We start from the raw sequence: 17,798 nt of genomic DNA on the forward strand, positions 1-17,798 counted from the left end.
CCGGCAGTGACATCAACACCAACACCAACACCAGCACTGACACCAGCACCGGCAGCGGCCCAGGCAGTGACACCGGCAGTGGCTCAGACAGTGACACCGGCAGCAGCACAGACAGTGACAGTGGCACAGACAGTGACAGCAGCATAGACAGTGACAGCGACACTGGCAGCGACAGCAGCACAGACAGCAGCACAGACAGTGACAGCAGCATAGACAGTGACACCGGCAGCGACACCGGCACAGACAGTGACACCAGCAGCTACACCGGCACCGACAGTGACACCGGCAGTGACACCGGCACCGACAGTGACACCGGCAGTGACACCAGCACCGACAGTGACAGCAGCACAGACAGTGACAGCGGTAGCGACACCAGCAGTGGCACAGACAGCGGAATCAACAGTGACACTGGCAGTGGCACCAGCACAGACAGCGGCACAGATGGAGATGTGGAAAGTGGCACTGACAGTGGCACTGCACAGGCAGTGACAGCAGCAGTGACAGCGCACCAAGAGTGGCACCAATAGTGGCACTGATGCCTTGGGTTTCAGCGTTATATGTTTCAGAATCTCAGTTGCTTAGTGTGTAGCTCTGGAACTTCATATTGGGTGTTAGTAAGTTCTCTTCACAGGGTAGTGACAAAACAATTCCTTTCTAGCTGGAGAATCAAGGACAAGCGGTACCCAAAAAGCACAAACAATGACAAAGGAAAGGGGGCAAAGCCTGGGGGATGAGACTTCATAGCCCGGGGCTGTGGTTGGATAATTGACTCCAATGAACCAAATTTATAAAAGTGTAAAAACTTGTGACTGGGATCCATCTTGGATTAGATTTGGGTGTAGCCCCAGCCAGGCTCCTGCACTGCCCAAGGTGTGTCCTTCCAGTTAATATTGAATTTTTATCCCTTTTACTCTGCCTGGTCTCGGTTCCAGCTCAGCCTTTCCAGGCAAAGCACCGCCAGCCCCTCTGCTGCCAGCGCCCCTCACTCACAGCCCAGCCACACAAACCCAGCTCCCTCTGCTCTTCACAGACCTGTTTGTGACAAAACCCAAACAAAACAAGGCAGGGAAGCCTCAAGTGCAAGTGGGAGCTCACAGGAAAGACACAACGGAGCTTTAGCCATGAACAGCCCTTTGAAGGTAACGGGGGGAAACAGCAAAATCACCCAAAACTACTTTGAAAAGACACAGAATGTGAACCCCTTGCAAGAGCCACTACAGTCTGGCAGGGCCCAAGGAAGCGTGGCTGTGTTTCAGGAGCCTTGTTTGCAACCAGCACACTCGTACTAGTACACATGTCACTCAGAAATCCGAGCTCGAGTTTTTTTTGTTGGGTTTTTTTCCCTGACACATGTCACACAGTGAACTCACTTTTCATTTAAAAACACGTATCACTTAACTCCAGGTTTGTTTTTGGAACTGTCCCTTGTACCAGCCAGCAAAGAAGAGCCTCTGCCACCGGGTTTATTTAGTGCTGCCCAGAGAGCAGCAGTTTAAACCTGTGTCAGAATGAGCCCAGACCTGCGGCAGCATTCCCTGCTCTTTAGATACGCTCCGGCGGGACGCAGTGGATTCTCGGCGAGTCCATGAAGAGCTCTATGAATGGGAGCTGAGGAGCCGCCTCCACAATCCCATGTAATGCCACCTAAAAGCTTTGCCTCGCATGACTTATTACAGGCTGCAGCAGATTAGAGGCATCGATCGCTGCCTGGAGAAGGTTCTGGCTGCGAGGAGGGAAGGCAGGGCAGACACGCAGCCCGGCCATCGATCGGGGAGGGGGCTGTGCAGGATGGAGGCAGGGCTGCCATCCACAGCCCCTGGGCACCCATCACAGCCCCTGGGCACCCCTGGCCAAGGGTGGACCTGCTGCTCCCCACGGGTGCTGGCCGCTCCGGTGAAACCCGTCAGGTGTCACAGAAATTGTCACAGCTCCCGTGACACGTGCTTTAGAATCTCACAGCCATTTCTGTCAGCACCGATATAGCTGGAGGGCACCGCTTCTTGGGATGAAATAAAGGGGACAAACTGTGAACCCTCCCCGAAAGGAGGAACAGGCTTTCCATCTCATTTCCCCGGTGTGATCAAACGCTGCCTCGCATCCACGGCAGAGCTCCAAATGCCAGCGCCACAAAGCTCACACTGAGAGGGACACAAAACACCACACGAGCCTCCAGAACATCTGACAGCCATTCCATTCACACAATTAAGTCCATCACAGAAAATACCTTTATTTCACAGATAAAGCAGGTAAGCAGATCAGGCACTCCCTATTAGGTTAATCAGAAATTGGCTTAAGCCAAGAAAGGGATTTCATTCAGAATTTGAAGCTGATGTTCTTTGCTTAATCTTCTTGGTTCCAGATATTAACACATCCAGGATATATTAGTATGTCAATATCTGGATGAGATGCAATGAATTCAAGTTATGGATGTTTTTTTTGTTACATGTTTAGATGGAGTTTTGGTTTTACCTTGCCGAGCCGCTGGCTGGCACAGGTCAGCAGGCACACCACTGCCATTACAGTGGAGAAAACTGGGAGAGAGTTACTAATTTATCAAATTACTCCTCCAGGGCCAGGGCTGTGTTTTCCTCGGGCCCACAAGAAGGAGTGCAAACTGTGAGCTGGGAAATGGTGACATCCAGTGCTCAGATGTTACACAAGGAGTTCTCATCCCCACCGTGCTCGTTGTGCTCGCTCCCTGCACGGAGACCTCCAGCACCTGATGTCACAGCCAAGTGCAGTGCAGGAGTCAACAGGCAGAATGAGAATCAACCCCTCTGCTGCCCACAAAACAAACCAATGCATCCCAAAATGCACAGAGATAATTTTATAATCATGTGTTAATAAACCCCAACAAGAACTAGCTCCCTATTTACCCATCCAGACGAAGTACATGTAGTAGCTTGACTTGCTAAGAACATCATTTGAAGATTATCAGAAACCACTGAAAAACACAGGGAAGGAGTGCACTGGTGCTGGCACATGGGACACACTCCACCCTCCCCAAGGCAGATGGCAAAGAGCTCCTGAAAGCTGAAGGAGCATTACAGACACACTGGGATCTCCTACTCTTCTCTAAACTCAGTTAGCATCCCAGTCAGGAAGGACTGGGAGTACAAGAGTTATTTGCAGTGGTGGAGGAAAAATACTCATAGTGGTGATAAAATAACACTGAAACAATTTTTAAATTAAGCCAATTCAATCCAGGGAGAAAAGAAGCTGCTCCATTTGGAAAGACAACCTGGCCAGCGAGAATTGAATTTCTCAGGGGAGCTTTTTGCTCAGACATCACTATCCCCAAATCCCTAAGTCTTCTTGGAGACCAGGATTGAATTGTGGGCCAAGCAAAGTGCCTGACACCTGCCAGAGCAGCCACCCTTCATGTCTGCAGGGTGACTAGCACCTGAGCTCAGAACCTGTCAGCTCAGACAGCAGCTGCCAATCAGACCTGTAACATCTCAGTGCAAACCCTGCCTTCCCCCAGTGTTTATCCTCAGACAGCAGCTCCCAGACAGGAGCTCTGCTGCAGTTCAGTGCCACGGCACTCCAGATCACACAAGTGTTCAGAAATCCCTCCCAGAACACAGCTCGCTTCACACACACTGGAAGAGCGTTCGGAGATGCACTTTTACAGCCCCACTCCCACCAGCTTTTGAAAAATTCAGCACTGCTGGAACCAGAACAGACCCTTGCTTAGTCATGACATGTAGTAATTGGTTTGTGAGGGAGGCTGTTCCTTCCTTTCCGCAGCACATACAAAAGATGCACTCAAAAACCTGCACAAGCATATTCCTTTGAATACAATTGTAGTAAGCTTAAATATTATTTTGTGTTCTTGTAAAATTCAAGTCACCCTATTAGTTATGATTTCCCAGTCACATCTAAATTCAGATACTGCCTGAACAGCATCCTGCAGAGGCTGCTGGAGCACATTGCTACTCAAGGATGGCAGGAGTCCCAACGAGCAGGGGCTGCAGCCGCTCAGCCTCAGCACTCCACGGAGGAACAAAACGGGAATTTGGAACACGGACTGATGTACAGCCAGCCCTGCCCATGGAAGCACTGCGGCAGGGACTGTGCTGTTCCAGAGACAGCTGAGCTGTGCCTGCAGCACCCTGGGCTGCCTCCTGCACGGTGCCAGCGTGTGCCCCTCGATGGACACAAAGAACCTGTGGCCACAACAGCTCCAAACTGAAGCTGAAATACATGGAATTGTTTTTAACCAATCCCTTGCCCTAATGAATGCCTTCAGACCCAAAGCGTTACGTAAACGTAAAAAAAGGGGATTAAAGAAGTCTGGTGTGGTCTGCTGTAGCCACCTCCTTTTTTTCACAGAGCTTGCCAAGAGAAATGTGGAATTTGTGTCATCATGACCAAGCGGGCAGCGAGATGCTCCCGCGGCTCTGCGGTCCCGGTCCCCATGGAAACCGGACTCGGATATTGTCCTCCGCTCGCTGGAGCACCAAGTCGGGAGCCTTTTGTGCCTGATGAGATTTCTTCCACAACCTTCCAGCAACAGACCCTACAGCTTCCTCCTGACTCTTTCCTAATTGAGATGCAAATTAATCTCTGTGGCTGATTACACTTCCCTTACAGCCCCTGACAAGTGCAGCTGTAGCCGGAGTTTACAGACTTTCCAACAAGTGACTTCAGCTGTCACTGCTGGCAAGGCGCTGCCCCTGCTCCCCAGCACCACGCAGGGATGAACAGAGCAGGGATGAGCCCCTGCAGGTTCTTCACACCCAGACACTGCTCCATGAGCAGCACGGACACAGCCCCTCATCCCCGCTGGACCACTGGCACCACAGCGTTTGATGTGCTCGTAACCACACTGGAGCACAAATGTCTTCAGGCACTGACCCTTAGCAGGGATGCTGCTTTTTAACACGAGAGAAGCTGCAGAGCCTCCCCAGCTCTGCCTCACTCCATCCTGCAGCCCTCATCCCAACTACAGTCATGCACTTTCCAAGGGCTGGCTTTAGCGCACCTCAGAGACAGCGTTGTCTGCAGAATGAATTACAGACAGCGTCCTCTCCTGCTCCGATGGGCTCTGCCCACCACATCCCCTTTGTCCCACCGCAGGACCTTCTCAATCCACGTCCATTTATCAGGCAGACAAGTGGCAGTTGATTCACTGCAGGCAGCACTGGTGCAAAAGCAGGCGCGGAAAGAGGCGGAAAAGAATGCGGGGACAGATGCTGGCTGAGCCCCGCGCGGAGCAGAGCCCTGTGCCGCGGTGTCTGCTCAGCCCTGCCACCCCAGGGACCTCAGGGACCCTCAGGGACATCCCCCTGGCCAGCAGGAGCACGGCCAGCTGGGCAGTGCTGCTCACTCAACAACAAAACATGGGAGGGCTCCGGCTGGGACAGCTTCGTTCTTCCAACTGCTGCTAGGTCTGTACGACGGACAGAGCTAAATTCTGCACAGCACAGCTTCAGGAATTTGTTAGATTTCTCTCAAGAGACAGAAGAAAACACAACCAGCCTTGACTCACCTGTCAGGCATCGCCCACAGTTTGCACAACCACCACCATTTGCTTTACCATGAGCGAACAATCAGCTATTAACACAAATCTGTTTAACTGCGATGCTACTTTAAATTTCTGAGGACTTTTGCAAAGTATGCTGGATAAAACAAGCCATGAAGTGCATGATGGCATCATGAGACCCCCCCCAGCATGGGGGTGGGCTAACACTGGGGCTGTGCAGCACCCAGGAACACAACCTGGCACAACTCCCATCCCTGAGAAGCACATCCTCCAGAACATGGAGCTGGACACAAAGGAAGTAGCCAGGATTTCCACTCCAGCCTACCTCTCTGCAGCGCAGCGCTCCAGCTGAGAACGCTGCCAAAGGCAGCCCTGCCCCATGGAGAAAGGATACAAGCTCTGGTAGAGAGGGATGAGGGACTTGACGGCTCTGCTGGCGTTGATGCACGTGGCACAGATCAGGCTGGGCAGCAGCTTGGCCGTCACGATGGCGCCGTCGAAGAGGGGCCCGAAGAACGGCACCTGGGCACCCCAAAACAGAGAAGCAGGATTCAGGACAGCTGCAGGACACCGGGACAGCGTTTTGGCAGTGTGACATCCATCCCCCACGGTGGTGAGTGCTTAAATCCCCCATGACTGCCCTCAGCACACTGCACACACATATCTCAGAACGTTCTGCTGGCTAGGTACGAGCTCTGCACACCTAGAAACCGAGGCCATCCATGGATTTGCAATCAATACGCCTTTGGCAGTGGATATGAGGAGCTGTTTTCCATCTGGGATCCCAACAGGAGACCCTGATTCACTGGCTGACTCCAGCACTGGCAGGAGGCTTTGCAAAGACGTATTTACTTCAGATAATCCCCTGTAAACTCCTGCCATGGATTTCACAGAAGAGAAAAGAGCCCCAAGCTGGCCCAAGATAAGGAGGTGTGTGGAAGGCAGAGCAGGGGCTCTCTCGGGGGCAGAACACAGGCTCAGGACAGTCACAGGTGCCCAAAAGCTGCTCCCTGAGGGCCACCTCCCCAGGAAACCCCTGTGAGATGTCCTCTGGTGACCCAGGGCTCTGCACACCAACACCACACCACGTACAAGAGATGCTTCCTAAAAGTAAACCCTGCCCAGAACTGCAGGCACAAAACCTGAGCCTGCCAAACCCAGAAAATGTTGATGTTTAAATAGATAACTTTCAGTACTTGCAAGTGTTCAAACCCATTTCCCCCTCACAGACTCAAAATGAAAAAACCAACCCCCCAACTAAAGCCCTAGATGGAAGCCAGGAGCAATTATCAATATTTAAGCTATGGATTTTTTCCATCTGTACAGAGGCTTATCACATAAATAAATACCCTCTATTATTCTTCTCCAACTGCTTGTGGGTGACTGTGACAGTCATTCAATAAATGGACAAAGGGAATAATATAAATCCCCTGCATCTAGGGAATTCCTCTAATTAGAAGTGGCAATGAATTACAGAAGAAATTTGGGTTTAATGTAACATCTGCAAATGACAGCTGTCTCTGCACACACTTCTTCTGCCATTCCTTTACTTAAAATAATTACCCACCCCCCAAAAAACCAGAAAAGTGTAAAATGTTTCCACAGTGGTTTTGCCTTCTTTCCAATTTTAAAAATTTACTGCTGGCAGTTGGAAGGGAAGGGGACAGATGAAAATCGATGCCACCAAAATGACAATGTTATGGAGCATCAAGTTTAGCCTCTTTAGGCAGCAGTAACGCTTTTAGGTGAAATTTTTATCCCGTGCACTGTCTAGAAGCATCGGCAGCAAGAGAAAAGAAGGTAAAAGTGGAGATAAGGAGGTTAAGAACATCCTAGCATTGAAGTGATACCAGCACACAAACACCAGATATTTGTAAAGTCAGATGAGCAGATGCTCTGGGGCAGGGAAATTCCCTGCCGGGCTTTTTGGACAAGTAGGTTTTGCTTACAGCACTTGGGCTGACGGTTTCACACCCAGCAGGAGCTGGGGAGCGGGGCAGGCTCTCTCAGCACCGCAGCACAGAATTTACAGAATTTACAGAGGCAGCCCAGGCACAGCCCCCTGTGCTCCGCACCCCCAACTCCCACCCGGGAAAACGGGGCACCTCCCACAAACAGCCTGCCTTGACAGGAATCCATTACAAAAACACAGGGAAAGGTCCCCTTCTGCGAGCGCTCCAAATGTCACTGCAAGTTATCCGTGAAGCAAAAATTAATATTCAGCCCGCCGCAAACACCTGCTTCGCTCCAACCTCCGACAGCAAAATCATTACTGCTGCTGCCCGCCGTAGAAGTAGGCAAGGTTAAATAAACCTTGGGAGCACAAAGCCCTTCCCCTCCAGAGCGAGCAGCACTAGTTAAAAGAGTGGGGAATGGGTAAATTATTGTACCAAATGGCTGAGAATTAATCTCTGATGACGAGCCGCAATCTAACGAGGCATCTGTGTCCCAGGGAAGCCGCAGCATGTCCCTGGCGGTATGTGCAGCGCGGAGCCTGCCTGGCATGCTTTGTCCCCTCTCGCAGGCAGCTTTTCCTCTCATTGTTCCCAATATCCTCGTGCATCTGTGACGCGTGGAATGCATTCACACTAACAGACTTACTATTGTCTTCCCTCCCAAGCTTTGTCGGGCAAAGACTGCAGCACGGTTCCTGATAATTATATTGCTTAATTAATCAAGACAAAAAAAATTTGCAAATCATTGCCCGGTTGCCAAGCAGGGAGATCAAAAATGAAAACAATACAAGCTGAAGCAACATAACAAAAGTAACAGCTATCTGATCAGAAATTCTTCTATAATGAAGCTATTAATGCTAAAGCGGTTAATGTTAACATTGCTCCAGGTGTCTCTACTTGGCTGCAAACAAAAAGGCTAACATTATGGATATAAAAGGCCAAATGTTGCCATGGATTCTGTAACCTGATAGAGAGGACAGCCTTTTCATTCGATTAGGGAATGCAATTTAAATGCCAGGGACTGAAGCCAAACAACAGACATTTCTCTCTGCAAGGCTCGTTCATTCACCCTGGGGTCAGTAGCTGGTGAACAAAAGGTCAGCCACACTTGCCCTGGAAATGTCTGGATTAATTTTATTACATTGTAATGGTTTGTACTTTAAATGTAGGGATAACACTAAATTTCCAGTTAGCTCTTACTCTGGCTGCCTGTTGGGTGGTTTTGACTAATATGTGAGATGACACAGCTTTTCTCCGCCGCTCCAGAGAAGTCCCGAGCGTGTTCCCAACGCTAAATTCTCATTTCCCTGATGGAACATTAACAGCTAAAATGCTCAAACACCAAACTGCACAACACCAAGAGGAAAAAAAGCCCCAACAGCCCACTATTAGAAAATGGAAAGTTAGAAAGGGTGACAAAGCAGTGGTCATCAATATCCAACACCTCCATCATTCACAACTCAACAAACAGTCACTACAGCTGGCCAGTATGGGATCTGATGGAGGCATTTACCACAGCTGGCTACTCCTTTGGACAAACACTGTCCCTGGCACAAGGCAAAGGGCATTTATCACACTGACTATTTCCACAAAGCGTATTTTAGGCATATTTTTGCATCCATAATTTACTGCATTTACTGAAGTGGCTTTTTCATGCACAGATGTACACACGCACACCTCTGACATTTTGAAAAAAAACATGTTTTTTCCCAAAAGATGTCTGAGCTGTGAGCCTCCCGTACTTTGCTGGATGACAGGATGCCCAATGCCTGCACCACCCCAAACTCCTCGGCTGGCAGAGCCGAGGCAGGGCAGCCCAGGGCGTACCTCGGGTTTCTTCATGATCTCGATGAAGAACATGTGGTTCTTCATGGGGTAGATGACGATGAGCACGTCCCCGAAGTCGGTGGGGATGATGCCCCGGCGGTAGTTGCGCGTGTGCTCCGACCACACGATGTGAACCTCGTCGTTCCCCAAGTGGCGGAGCTGCAAAAGGCAAATTGGCTCTTTATTAATCCGAGTGATAACCGCGCTGCACCGGGGGTCACGGCTCGCAAATTGAATTACAATGCTCCATAGCAGGAATATTTCATTACGGAAAAGTTAAAATATTGTTTTTCTCCAGTTGCTCATGAAAGCATCAGCTCAATAATTTGCTTCATTTAGAACTCATTGTTGTCTGATGGCTTAATTAAGTCATTATCAAACTAGCCATTAGCATGATATGTAAATGTACATTACCTACAGTGATTTAAGATGGAAAACTGAATTACTGGAACAAAGCATTAGCCAACGGAGTGTCGTGTCCCTGCTAAAATAAGGCAGCTGCCACAGAAATATGAAATGCCTTGACTCAGAGTGTCGAGAAACTGCCTGTCATGAAGCACTATAACTGAATTTATTATCCACAAACACCTCCTCACTGACTGTGTCTGGAGGGGGCTCCTGCCTGAAACGTCAGCACAATATCTGGGCAGAGTGAAGTACAGAAAAATGGGAAATACTGTGGGAGTCACAGCTTTCCATTTGGAGCAGAGCTGCACGAAATACAGCCACAATTTAAACATGACATACACAGAAAGCATCCGAGAGCCTCTGTGTGTGTGTGTGTGTGTTTGCTCTGCTGCTGGAGGAGCTGGAGGTGATCTAACAGATGGCAAAAACTATTTGGCAATCACGTACAAGCCTCGCACAATGGTTTCAACTGTAAGCTTTAAAGTTAAAATGTAATCCACACACACAATGCCAGCTCCAAGCATAAAGAGAATTTAAGTCCCACTTAAAGCTTAAAAGACACCCCCCACCCTCCAATTTGGTGCTACCCCTGGAACAATGTGCACAATAGACCGAACAAAGAAGCCAAAACGAAGCTCTGCTACTTCAGTCTGTGTGGGGGGAGAGGAAAAAAAGGGAAAAGAAGGTGGTGATTTTCACTGGGAAATAACAACTAACCCCAACACACTTTGGATCAGCCCACACTGTGCTGATGAAACTCCCCTATTCAGAACCAGGCAGTGCCTTTAGAAGGAAAAACTTTCACTCCTACGTGTTGGTGGCAAACTGGACCCCTCAGTCACGAGAGAAACGTGGCAAAACCAACACGCTGTGAAAAAAAATCACAAAAAGTTACAACTGTGAGTTTGGCTTACAGCTCCTGTTCCAGTAGAATGAAGTAAAGTCAAGCTCCCAGAAAGACAGAGATTCTCAGTTTATTTTAAATTAAACAGAAGATGATAATCGTGTTTTATTTACACCCATTAATAAAAGGTAATTTTAGCTCTGTTTGTTTAGGTCTGTTGGAAGAAAACATTTTTGTCTTGGAAAAACCTGGGAACATTAATACTACTATTACTAGAGCTTCTCACATGTACAAAGCAAGCAGAAATTGCAGTTCTTGTGGTCACCCTGATACCTGTGCAGCAGCTCAGTAAAAACAAAGCAACCCACGAGAAAACACGTTGGAAAGGGAGCAGGAATTTACACCCAGGACTGAACCCTGCTCCCACCCTCCGTGCCCAAGTGCAGCCAGGTCACCTCCACAGTGGAGAGAGATGTCAAGTTTGGTCTTAGACAGCCCCAAAGTCCCTCTGGTGAGCAGACTTTGTGCACAGGTCCCAGGTGCTGAGGGTGCCTGGTGGCAATGGTGGCACCCAGCAACCTCTGCTGCAGGGAGCCCAACAAATAAACGTGGACATAGAATTCCATCAGGCAGTGCCCCTGCGCAGTCAGAGGGCAATTCACAAACCCAGTTCAGCTCTTCTGAAGGAAAGGCTCCGTGCTGCTGCACCTTCTGTGGCTGCTGGGGTGAGAAACAGCACATACTGCTATAAAAACAGCCATTAAAATATGTCCAAATACTGATTGGGGGACCCTTTTTAAAGGGTCCTTTCTAAAATCCCAAGGAACTGTTCTGTAAATAATCTAGCACTTACATAATAAACAATGACAATACTGATAAAGTTGCACCCTTCAGAACAAAATTCAGCAAAGAAGGGAACTCAGAGAACCAACACTTGCTGTGCTTGCGAGCCTGCCACAATCCCCAGCGTGTGCCAGCGACTTGTTTCACAGCTCGAGTTACTGCCCTTGTTTTGAAGCCACACATCCTTAAGCACCACAGCTACAAGGTGTAATGTTACAAAGGAAAAAATTGGCATCAATCAGAAATATTTGTTATTGAGAGATAACTCCATTGATAAAAAGCCGTTACAATAATCTCATCAGTGACAATAAGCCAGCTGCTATTTTCCTGTGTTGTTTATTCAAAACAGCAGCTGTGGGGCAGACTCAGTGCCCTGAAGGACTTGAGCAACTTGTGCTGAAATGTCCAAAGCCCCACGGCTGATGCACGCACAGCCAGAGCTCCAGGCTGTGCTCTCCACCCAGTTTAGGGGTGGGGGGGAATAAAGAAAAAAAAAAAGCTACGTTAAAAAAAACACCAAATCAGCCATGAAATCAGATTGGTTTTAAAAGCAAAGCCCAGCACCAGTCTGTGTGAACACTGAGGGAAGGCAGCTCTGGCAATGGCAGCGTGTCCTCCCTGGCACGCAGGAATTCTTGGTGGGCACAGGTTTGGTTGTGGGGTGCTGGGGCTGTGCTTTCCAGCCTGGGGCAGGCAGCTCCAGCTTCATCCCCATCCCCATCTCCATCTCCATATCCCAACATCCCCACACCCCATCCCCGCTGCGGGTGCCGGGCTGACACTGGTCACGGTGCACACCTCTGCCATGACCTCCTTTCCCTGCTAATTGCATTACACAGCCAGCTGGCTCCAGAGAGAAGTCGTCTGTTTGACTGAAGAATTCCTGCTTTTGGGGAGGCATGGCTGCTACTTTTGCTAAGTAACAGCGAGGCCTGACATCCCCATTGTCTGGCTGACTGCGCGCCCATCCTAAAATCTAAGTTTTATTTGTAAATTAACCGAGAAACTTCCTGCCAGAGCAGGGCTGCCTGGAGACTGATAATGTGTGCCTTTCATTCCCTTTCACTCTCACTGTATCACTGCCAATTTGTTTTTCTGCTGCTCGCCAGCCCGAGGCCATAAAAGCCTTGTAAGACATAAGTGCAATTATAGTCCTGGAGTCAAATGAATTGGACAAATCCAATAGCACAGCTCTGTCCCCACTCTGCAAACCCCTACAGCAGTCAGATTAGCTGCTAAAAATCTAATCTAGCCCCAGCTAACAAATTTCTGCAGCAAAGGAGCAAGAGTTCAGTATGGGGTTGCAACCAGATTTCTGAATTGAAAAAGTTCCGCTCTGACAACGGAGAAGATGGAATAAATCACTGGGAAATTCGGCAGCACATCTTTAAACCGTTAGGCACAATTTGAGCAGAACAAGACAGGGACGGCAGGATGCCATTCCTGGGATTGATTTTCACTCTTGCCACAAGACAGGCAGATAAAGTTTGGAACCAACGATGCTGAACCCTGCAGCAGTAAGAGATCAGCTCAATTTTGTTTACTCCACTAGAAAAGATTTCTGTCAGGGCCAAGACTTATTTGGAGAGGTGTTTTTCTTTATTTTTTTTCTTTGTTTTTTTTTTTCTCTCCTGAATTAGCAATATAATGTCAGCATATCCCTCAAATAAAAAAATGCAGACTGCAAACAACAGCTTACTGCACAAAAACAAGGGGCCAAGCTCATCCCCAGTGGAAGCACACTTATTCTGGGGAATTCATACCAGAACTTAATTTATCCTTGCGTTCAGCAAAAATAAAGAACCACAATAGCATATTTAGGGAAAATTACTGCATCTGCTGGATTCCCCAGCCCCCAGAATTTATGGCCTTGCTCCGGGTCCCCAGGCCAGCAGGTGGTCAGTCCTTCTGTTCAGCTGGGAGCGTGCTGACAGGGAGGAAGCCTCTCTTGGTCTGAGGCAAAACAAGCAGAGAAGAAGCCCCAGCAAGCACAAAGATTTCAGAGATTAGGAGGACCTCAGATCCCAGAGGGAGGGCAAGAAAAAAGAAGTTGTGACCCCCACTGCATCCTGATGAGGTTTTCTCCTCCCAGCACCACTGTCCTGTATCACCAGGCACGGCTGTGTGGTAGGAGCAGGAACTGAATGAATGCCATGGGCTCCCATCTTTCTGTCCCACACTCCCATAAAACAAAAGCACCGATGGAAAGAAGTAACAAATACGAAATAATCTTTTTAACCTGGACAATGTGCCCCAACAATGTGAGGCAAGAACCTAAGCCCAGAGAGGTGCCCACCTTCCAGAAAGCGCAGTGCTTCTGAAATGCACCTTTTCTCCCCTCACAGCTGCAGTTGTGCAAAATCTGCCAGCAATCCGTGCTGATCTGCACAGAACTGCATGTTTGCCCACAACAGAGCCATGAATGAGTACATACTGAAAAACCCTCTGGAAGTCCCCTGGTCCAAGCCTCTGTTTGCAGTTGCTTGGGTCCAGGAGCTTGCTCAGAGATTTGTCCTTGACTGGAACTCCCAGTTTGATCCCAGCCCTAGAGCAGATCTCAGGTTTTCTGAAAAGGTCCCAGAGCAATTCCTTTGCAGTTATTTTCTGCAGACAGCATGTGCTGGAGCTGGCCTGGTTTCCTGGCACAGCAAAACTTGGAGACTGACAGCTACTAAATGCTTTTGCTTTCTGTTTCTCACAGAGAAGGAATTCTCTTAGAGCAAACACAAGGAAGGATAAATAGAATAGCGAGACCCTCAGAGTGTGTGATAACCCCTAACACAGATAAGAATCAGGAGAATAAGTGGCCTGTTTGCAGCTAGACCCCATTTTTCCCCTTGTGGAAGCTCTGCCACGCTGTGCTCTCCTCTCCTGATGGATTACTCAACAGCCAGACCATACCCCAGTGCCTCTGCCAGGCTTCCACAAAACCCAGGACTTGCAAGGGAAGGTGAGACTAAATAAACAGCCACAGTTTGTGTAGGAAAAGTAAGTCTGGGGAAGACCTGGTAGCAGTTCTCAGACATGCATTAGTGTGCTGCAAGACAGTCTGCCCTTCACATCCATGTGAAATAGGGTAAGAATCAGTGGGCTTAAACTGAGGCAAAGTAGGCACTACCAGAGATTTTTGTGGAGCACAGGAATACAGAATGTGTTGCCTAGGGAAACTGTAAATCACTCATCACTGGAGTTCTGGTCTAGCAGCTGGACAAATACTGGTCAGGAACAACAAAAATACAGACAGTCTCACCTTGCTGTGGTCACAGAGACTCTACAGCCCTGTCCTACACAGCACTGCCCCATCCTGAAGCACTCAGCACTGTCCTCCACAGCCTTGTACCCATGAAGGTAGTGAGTTACATACACAAAAAGAAACATGTCATTTTGTTGACTTTTCTTTTTGAATGACAGGTTATCACAACAAAAAAGACAAAACTGACTTTGCTACAAAACCCTGGGCAATTTTTCAGAGCCAGTCAACAGCAGAATCTGAACTCTCTCCTTGCTAGCAAAGACAAACCATCGAGTACCAACACCAACAGGATTCTGGGCTAGGTTCTGGCTGCCTGTCAGAGCTGTGCCTAACTGGCTACTGGCTTGAGTTGCTGAGGCTGCCAGCCCCTTTCCCCTTGCTGCTGCACATGGGAAGAGCCGCCTGGAAGGTTTTATGATGCTGCACTTGGTCGCTTTGTTCTACCAACCTACAGCAGTTTTGGCAGGCAGACAACGCACAAATGAAATCATTGCTAATATTATTACTCACGGTGGCATTTGAGGCTACCATGGAAATGTTAATTGTGTTTCAGAACCCAGAATTTAGATGCCATTTAATTCAGCTAAACCCAGCTGCAGAGCACCACGTGGCACGGCAGGGACAGCCTGCCAGGGCCAGCCAGTGTGGTTTTCAGGGAAGCGCCTGGCGGCTGCAGAGCTGTGAAATGCACTGCAGAGCCTTTACCTTCTTGGTCAGGGAGTCGTCCGAGTCGGAGGGCATCCTGGTGGACACGTGGAAGATGATCTCCACGGTGGAGGTGGCGTAGTAGGGCGCGGTGTGCCCCGTGCTGCCGTTGCGCTGCAGCCCGCCCATGAACCCGCCGTGCGTGGACAGGTCGACCTGAGGGAGACACAGGCACACACAGCAAAGTTTTTTTGTGAATTAAAAACTGCACAGTGCCACCCTCAACGAGGCAGCTTGTCTAAATTATGGCTGTTACCTCCCAGCCCAGCCCAGCCACAAAATCCTCATAGGCCTGGCTTCCCCTGGCGTTGGCCAGGATGGAGCACTTGTCCTCCTGTCCCTCGGCGATGTAGAACACGGCGATCTTGTGAGTCTCACGGCTGCCAGGGGACAGAAAAAGAAACCCAAGTTAAACAAGCTTCAGCTCAAAGTTATCTTTCAGATCCCCCTGCACTCCAAATCTATTTAACTATTTAAATGTGTGCCCACATTTAGCTCCCTATGTCCATTTCTTTCATGCACACTTTCAGATTTCCCCCCGTTTTTTTGCCACCAAAACCTCACCGGAGGGACACCCCAGTTCTGAGAGCAGAGTCAAGCCTGGTGCTCCTGTGCATCAGCCACAGAACTGGGGACCAAATTCCAATTACAGGGTTAATGACTCAGATCTGTGCAGCACTGCTCAGACAGCGAGGTGGCACAGGTGTTAATGGCAGCATAATTCGACCTACAGAATTTTAATTACAGGGTGATGACATACAAGGCAGAAGAAACATCATTGACCTTCACACCCTGGGCAGAGTTTTCCAAGGCTGACAGGGAGAGCTGGCTTCTCTGAAAACATGCAAAGCACATTTGGTGTGGAAACTGTTGGGCTAGAAGAAAATCAGAACTCTGCAATGCTGCAGATGTTCTTCAAAGAGCTCTGTGTCAAGTAATGAAAAATAAAACCTAACATTCAGAACTCCATTCTGCCACTTTGTGGCTGGGGAGCAGTTCCGGGCAGGCCACCCCTCAAAGTACTGCTCCTGACACAGGGCTCACCCTGTAGAAAATACTGTTTTGTGTCAGCTGAACCCAGGTCACAACCAGCCTGATTCCCTCTTTCTCAGCTAAAGCAAACTTGTAAAAAAATCTTATTATTTGCCACTGATTTGGAATTCTCGGTACACAGAGAATGTGACAGCACAGGCGGCTTCTCCACAGAACTCTGGAGAAACAAACAGCCCAGTCTTCATACCAGCATTTGGATTTGGCAGGAATGAGGTTCTGGTGACTCATCCTTCCTCGAGAAACACAACCTTATCAATTGTGTGCTCAGCACACTTCACCTACCACTGGCGGGAATCCAGATTTTTCAGCTCTCGCAGCAACTTGGAATTTTTCTTCAGCAGGTGAAAGCTTTTCCTAAAAATAAATAACAAAAGGTTTGAAGGTAAAACGCAACACGGTTCAGACACAGCACTTCATCACGCAAACAGCTGAGAGAATTAACAGGGTATGATTTCTTAGCATTGTTGATGTACGCAATCTATTGGTGTTTATTTTGAGTAATTGCTGAAGTTCAAAGCGCTGCTCTCACCCCCAGCTACACAATCCTGGTTTTCTTAAGAGTGTCCACATCTGGGGGTAACAAGAGTGCCCTAAGCACTGGATGCCCTGTTCCTACCTCCTATCCCAGGAGTTCATCCCCAAGTCGTTCAGCAGCAGGCGGCAGAAGTAGAAGGAGGCCTGTGGCTGGGCAGGCGGGGGTGGCTGCTGCGGGGCCAGCCTCATGCTGCAGTGGGAGCTGCACCTGTGCATGAACTCGGCCTCCTGGGCGCTCTGGCGCAGCAGCGCCTCGGTGATGGCGCGCTCCTGCTCGGGGCTCATGGCGCGCGGCGGCGGCGCCGGCTCGTTCAGCCGCCGCTGCGGGTGCGGGAGGCACTCGGGGCTGCTGCTGCCCAGCCGCTCCAGCAGCTGGTCCAGGGCATCCTCGCCCTCCTCCACGTGGGTGTCCTGCTCCTGGCACAGCCCGTGCGGCGCCTGTGGCTGGCTGGGGATGGTGAAGGCGAAGGCGTCGGCGCTGTGCCGCGGCAGGCAGCCCTCCAGGGGCCCGTAGAGCACGTGGCCGTCCCAGGAATACTTCCCCGAGATGTCCCTGACGATGACGCGCACGGCCGAGGGCGCCGCGCCCGGCGGGGCGCCCGCCCTGCTCTCGGCGGGGATCTGCAGGTAGGAGATGAGAGTGCTGTCGTTGAAGACGAAGAGCTGCAGGTTGGGGCTGCGGAACACCTCGGAGCACAGCTCGGAGGACTCCACGAAGGAGTTGTCGTGGTTCTCGCTCAGGAGGCTGTGCAGGACGGCGGGGCCCCCGCTCAGCGGGTAGTGGCTCAGGTGGTTCACCAGGTGGGTCATGACCATCCGCGCCGTCAGAGGGATCAGCTCCACGTTCCTCCTCCTCTTCTCTGGAACCAGACAGGAAAGCACAAACAT

General features: G+C 49.7%; 1 protein-coding gene across 3 annotated transcripts in view; it reads right to left on the reverse strand.

The window, feature by feature from the left end:
- Positions 1-17,798, reverse strand: part of RALGAPA2 (Ral GTPase activating protein catalytic subunit alpha 2) — a 72,790-nt gene that overhangs the window by 24,807 nt on the left and 30,185 nt on the right. For all 3 annotated transcript variants that reach the window (XM_033053656.1, XM_033053657.1, XM_033053654.1), the window contains 6 exons: positions 16,993-17,770; positions 16,659-16,730; positions 15,580-15,703; positions 15,324-15,479; positions 9,271-9,429; positions 5,883-6,010 (listed from right to left, as the gene is read on the reverse strand). In XM_033053656.1, the coding sequence (XP_032909547.1) occupies positions 5,883-6,010; positions 9,271-9,429; positions 15,324-15,479; positions 15,580-15,703; positions 16,659-16,730; positions 16,993-17,770 (1,417 nt within the window). The remainder of the gene's footprint in view (positions 1-5,882; positions 6,011-9,270; positions 9,430-15,323; positions 15,480-15,579; positions 15,704-16,658; positions 16,731-16,992; positions 17,771-17,798) is intronic.

This window comes from Catharus ustulatus, chromosome 3 (genome assembly GCF_009819885.2).
Source record: "Catharus ustulatus isolate bCatUst1 chromosome 3, bCatUst1.pri.v2, whole genome shotgun sequence".
NCBI classification, from domain to species: domain Eukaryota; kingdom Metazoa; phylum Chordata; class Aves; order Passeriformes; family Turdidae; genus Catharus; species Catharus ustulatus.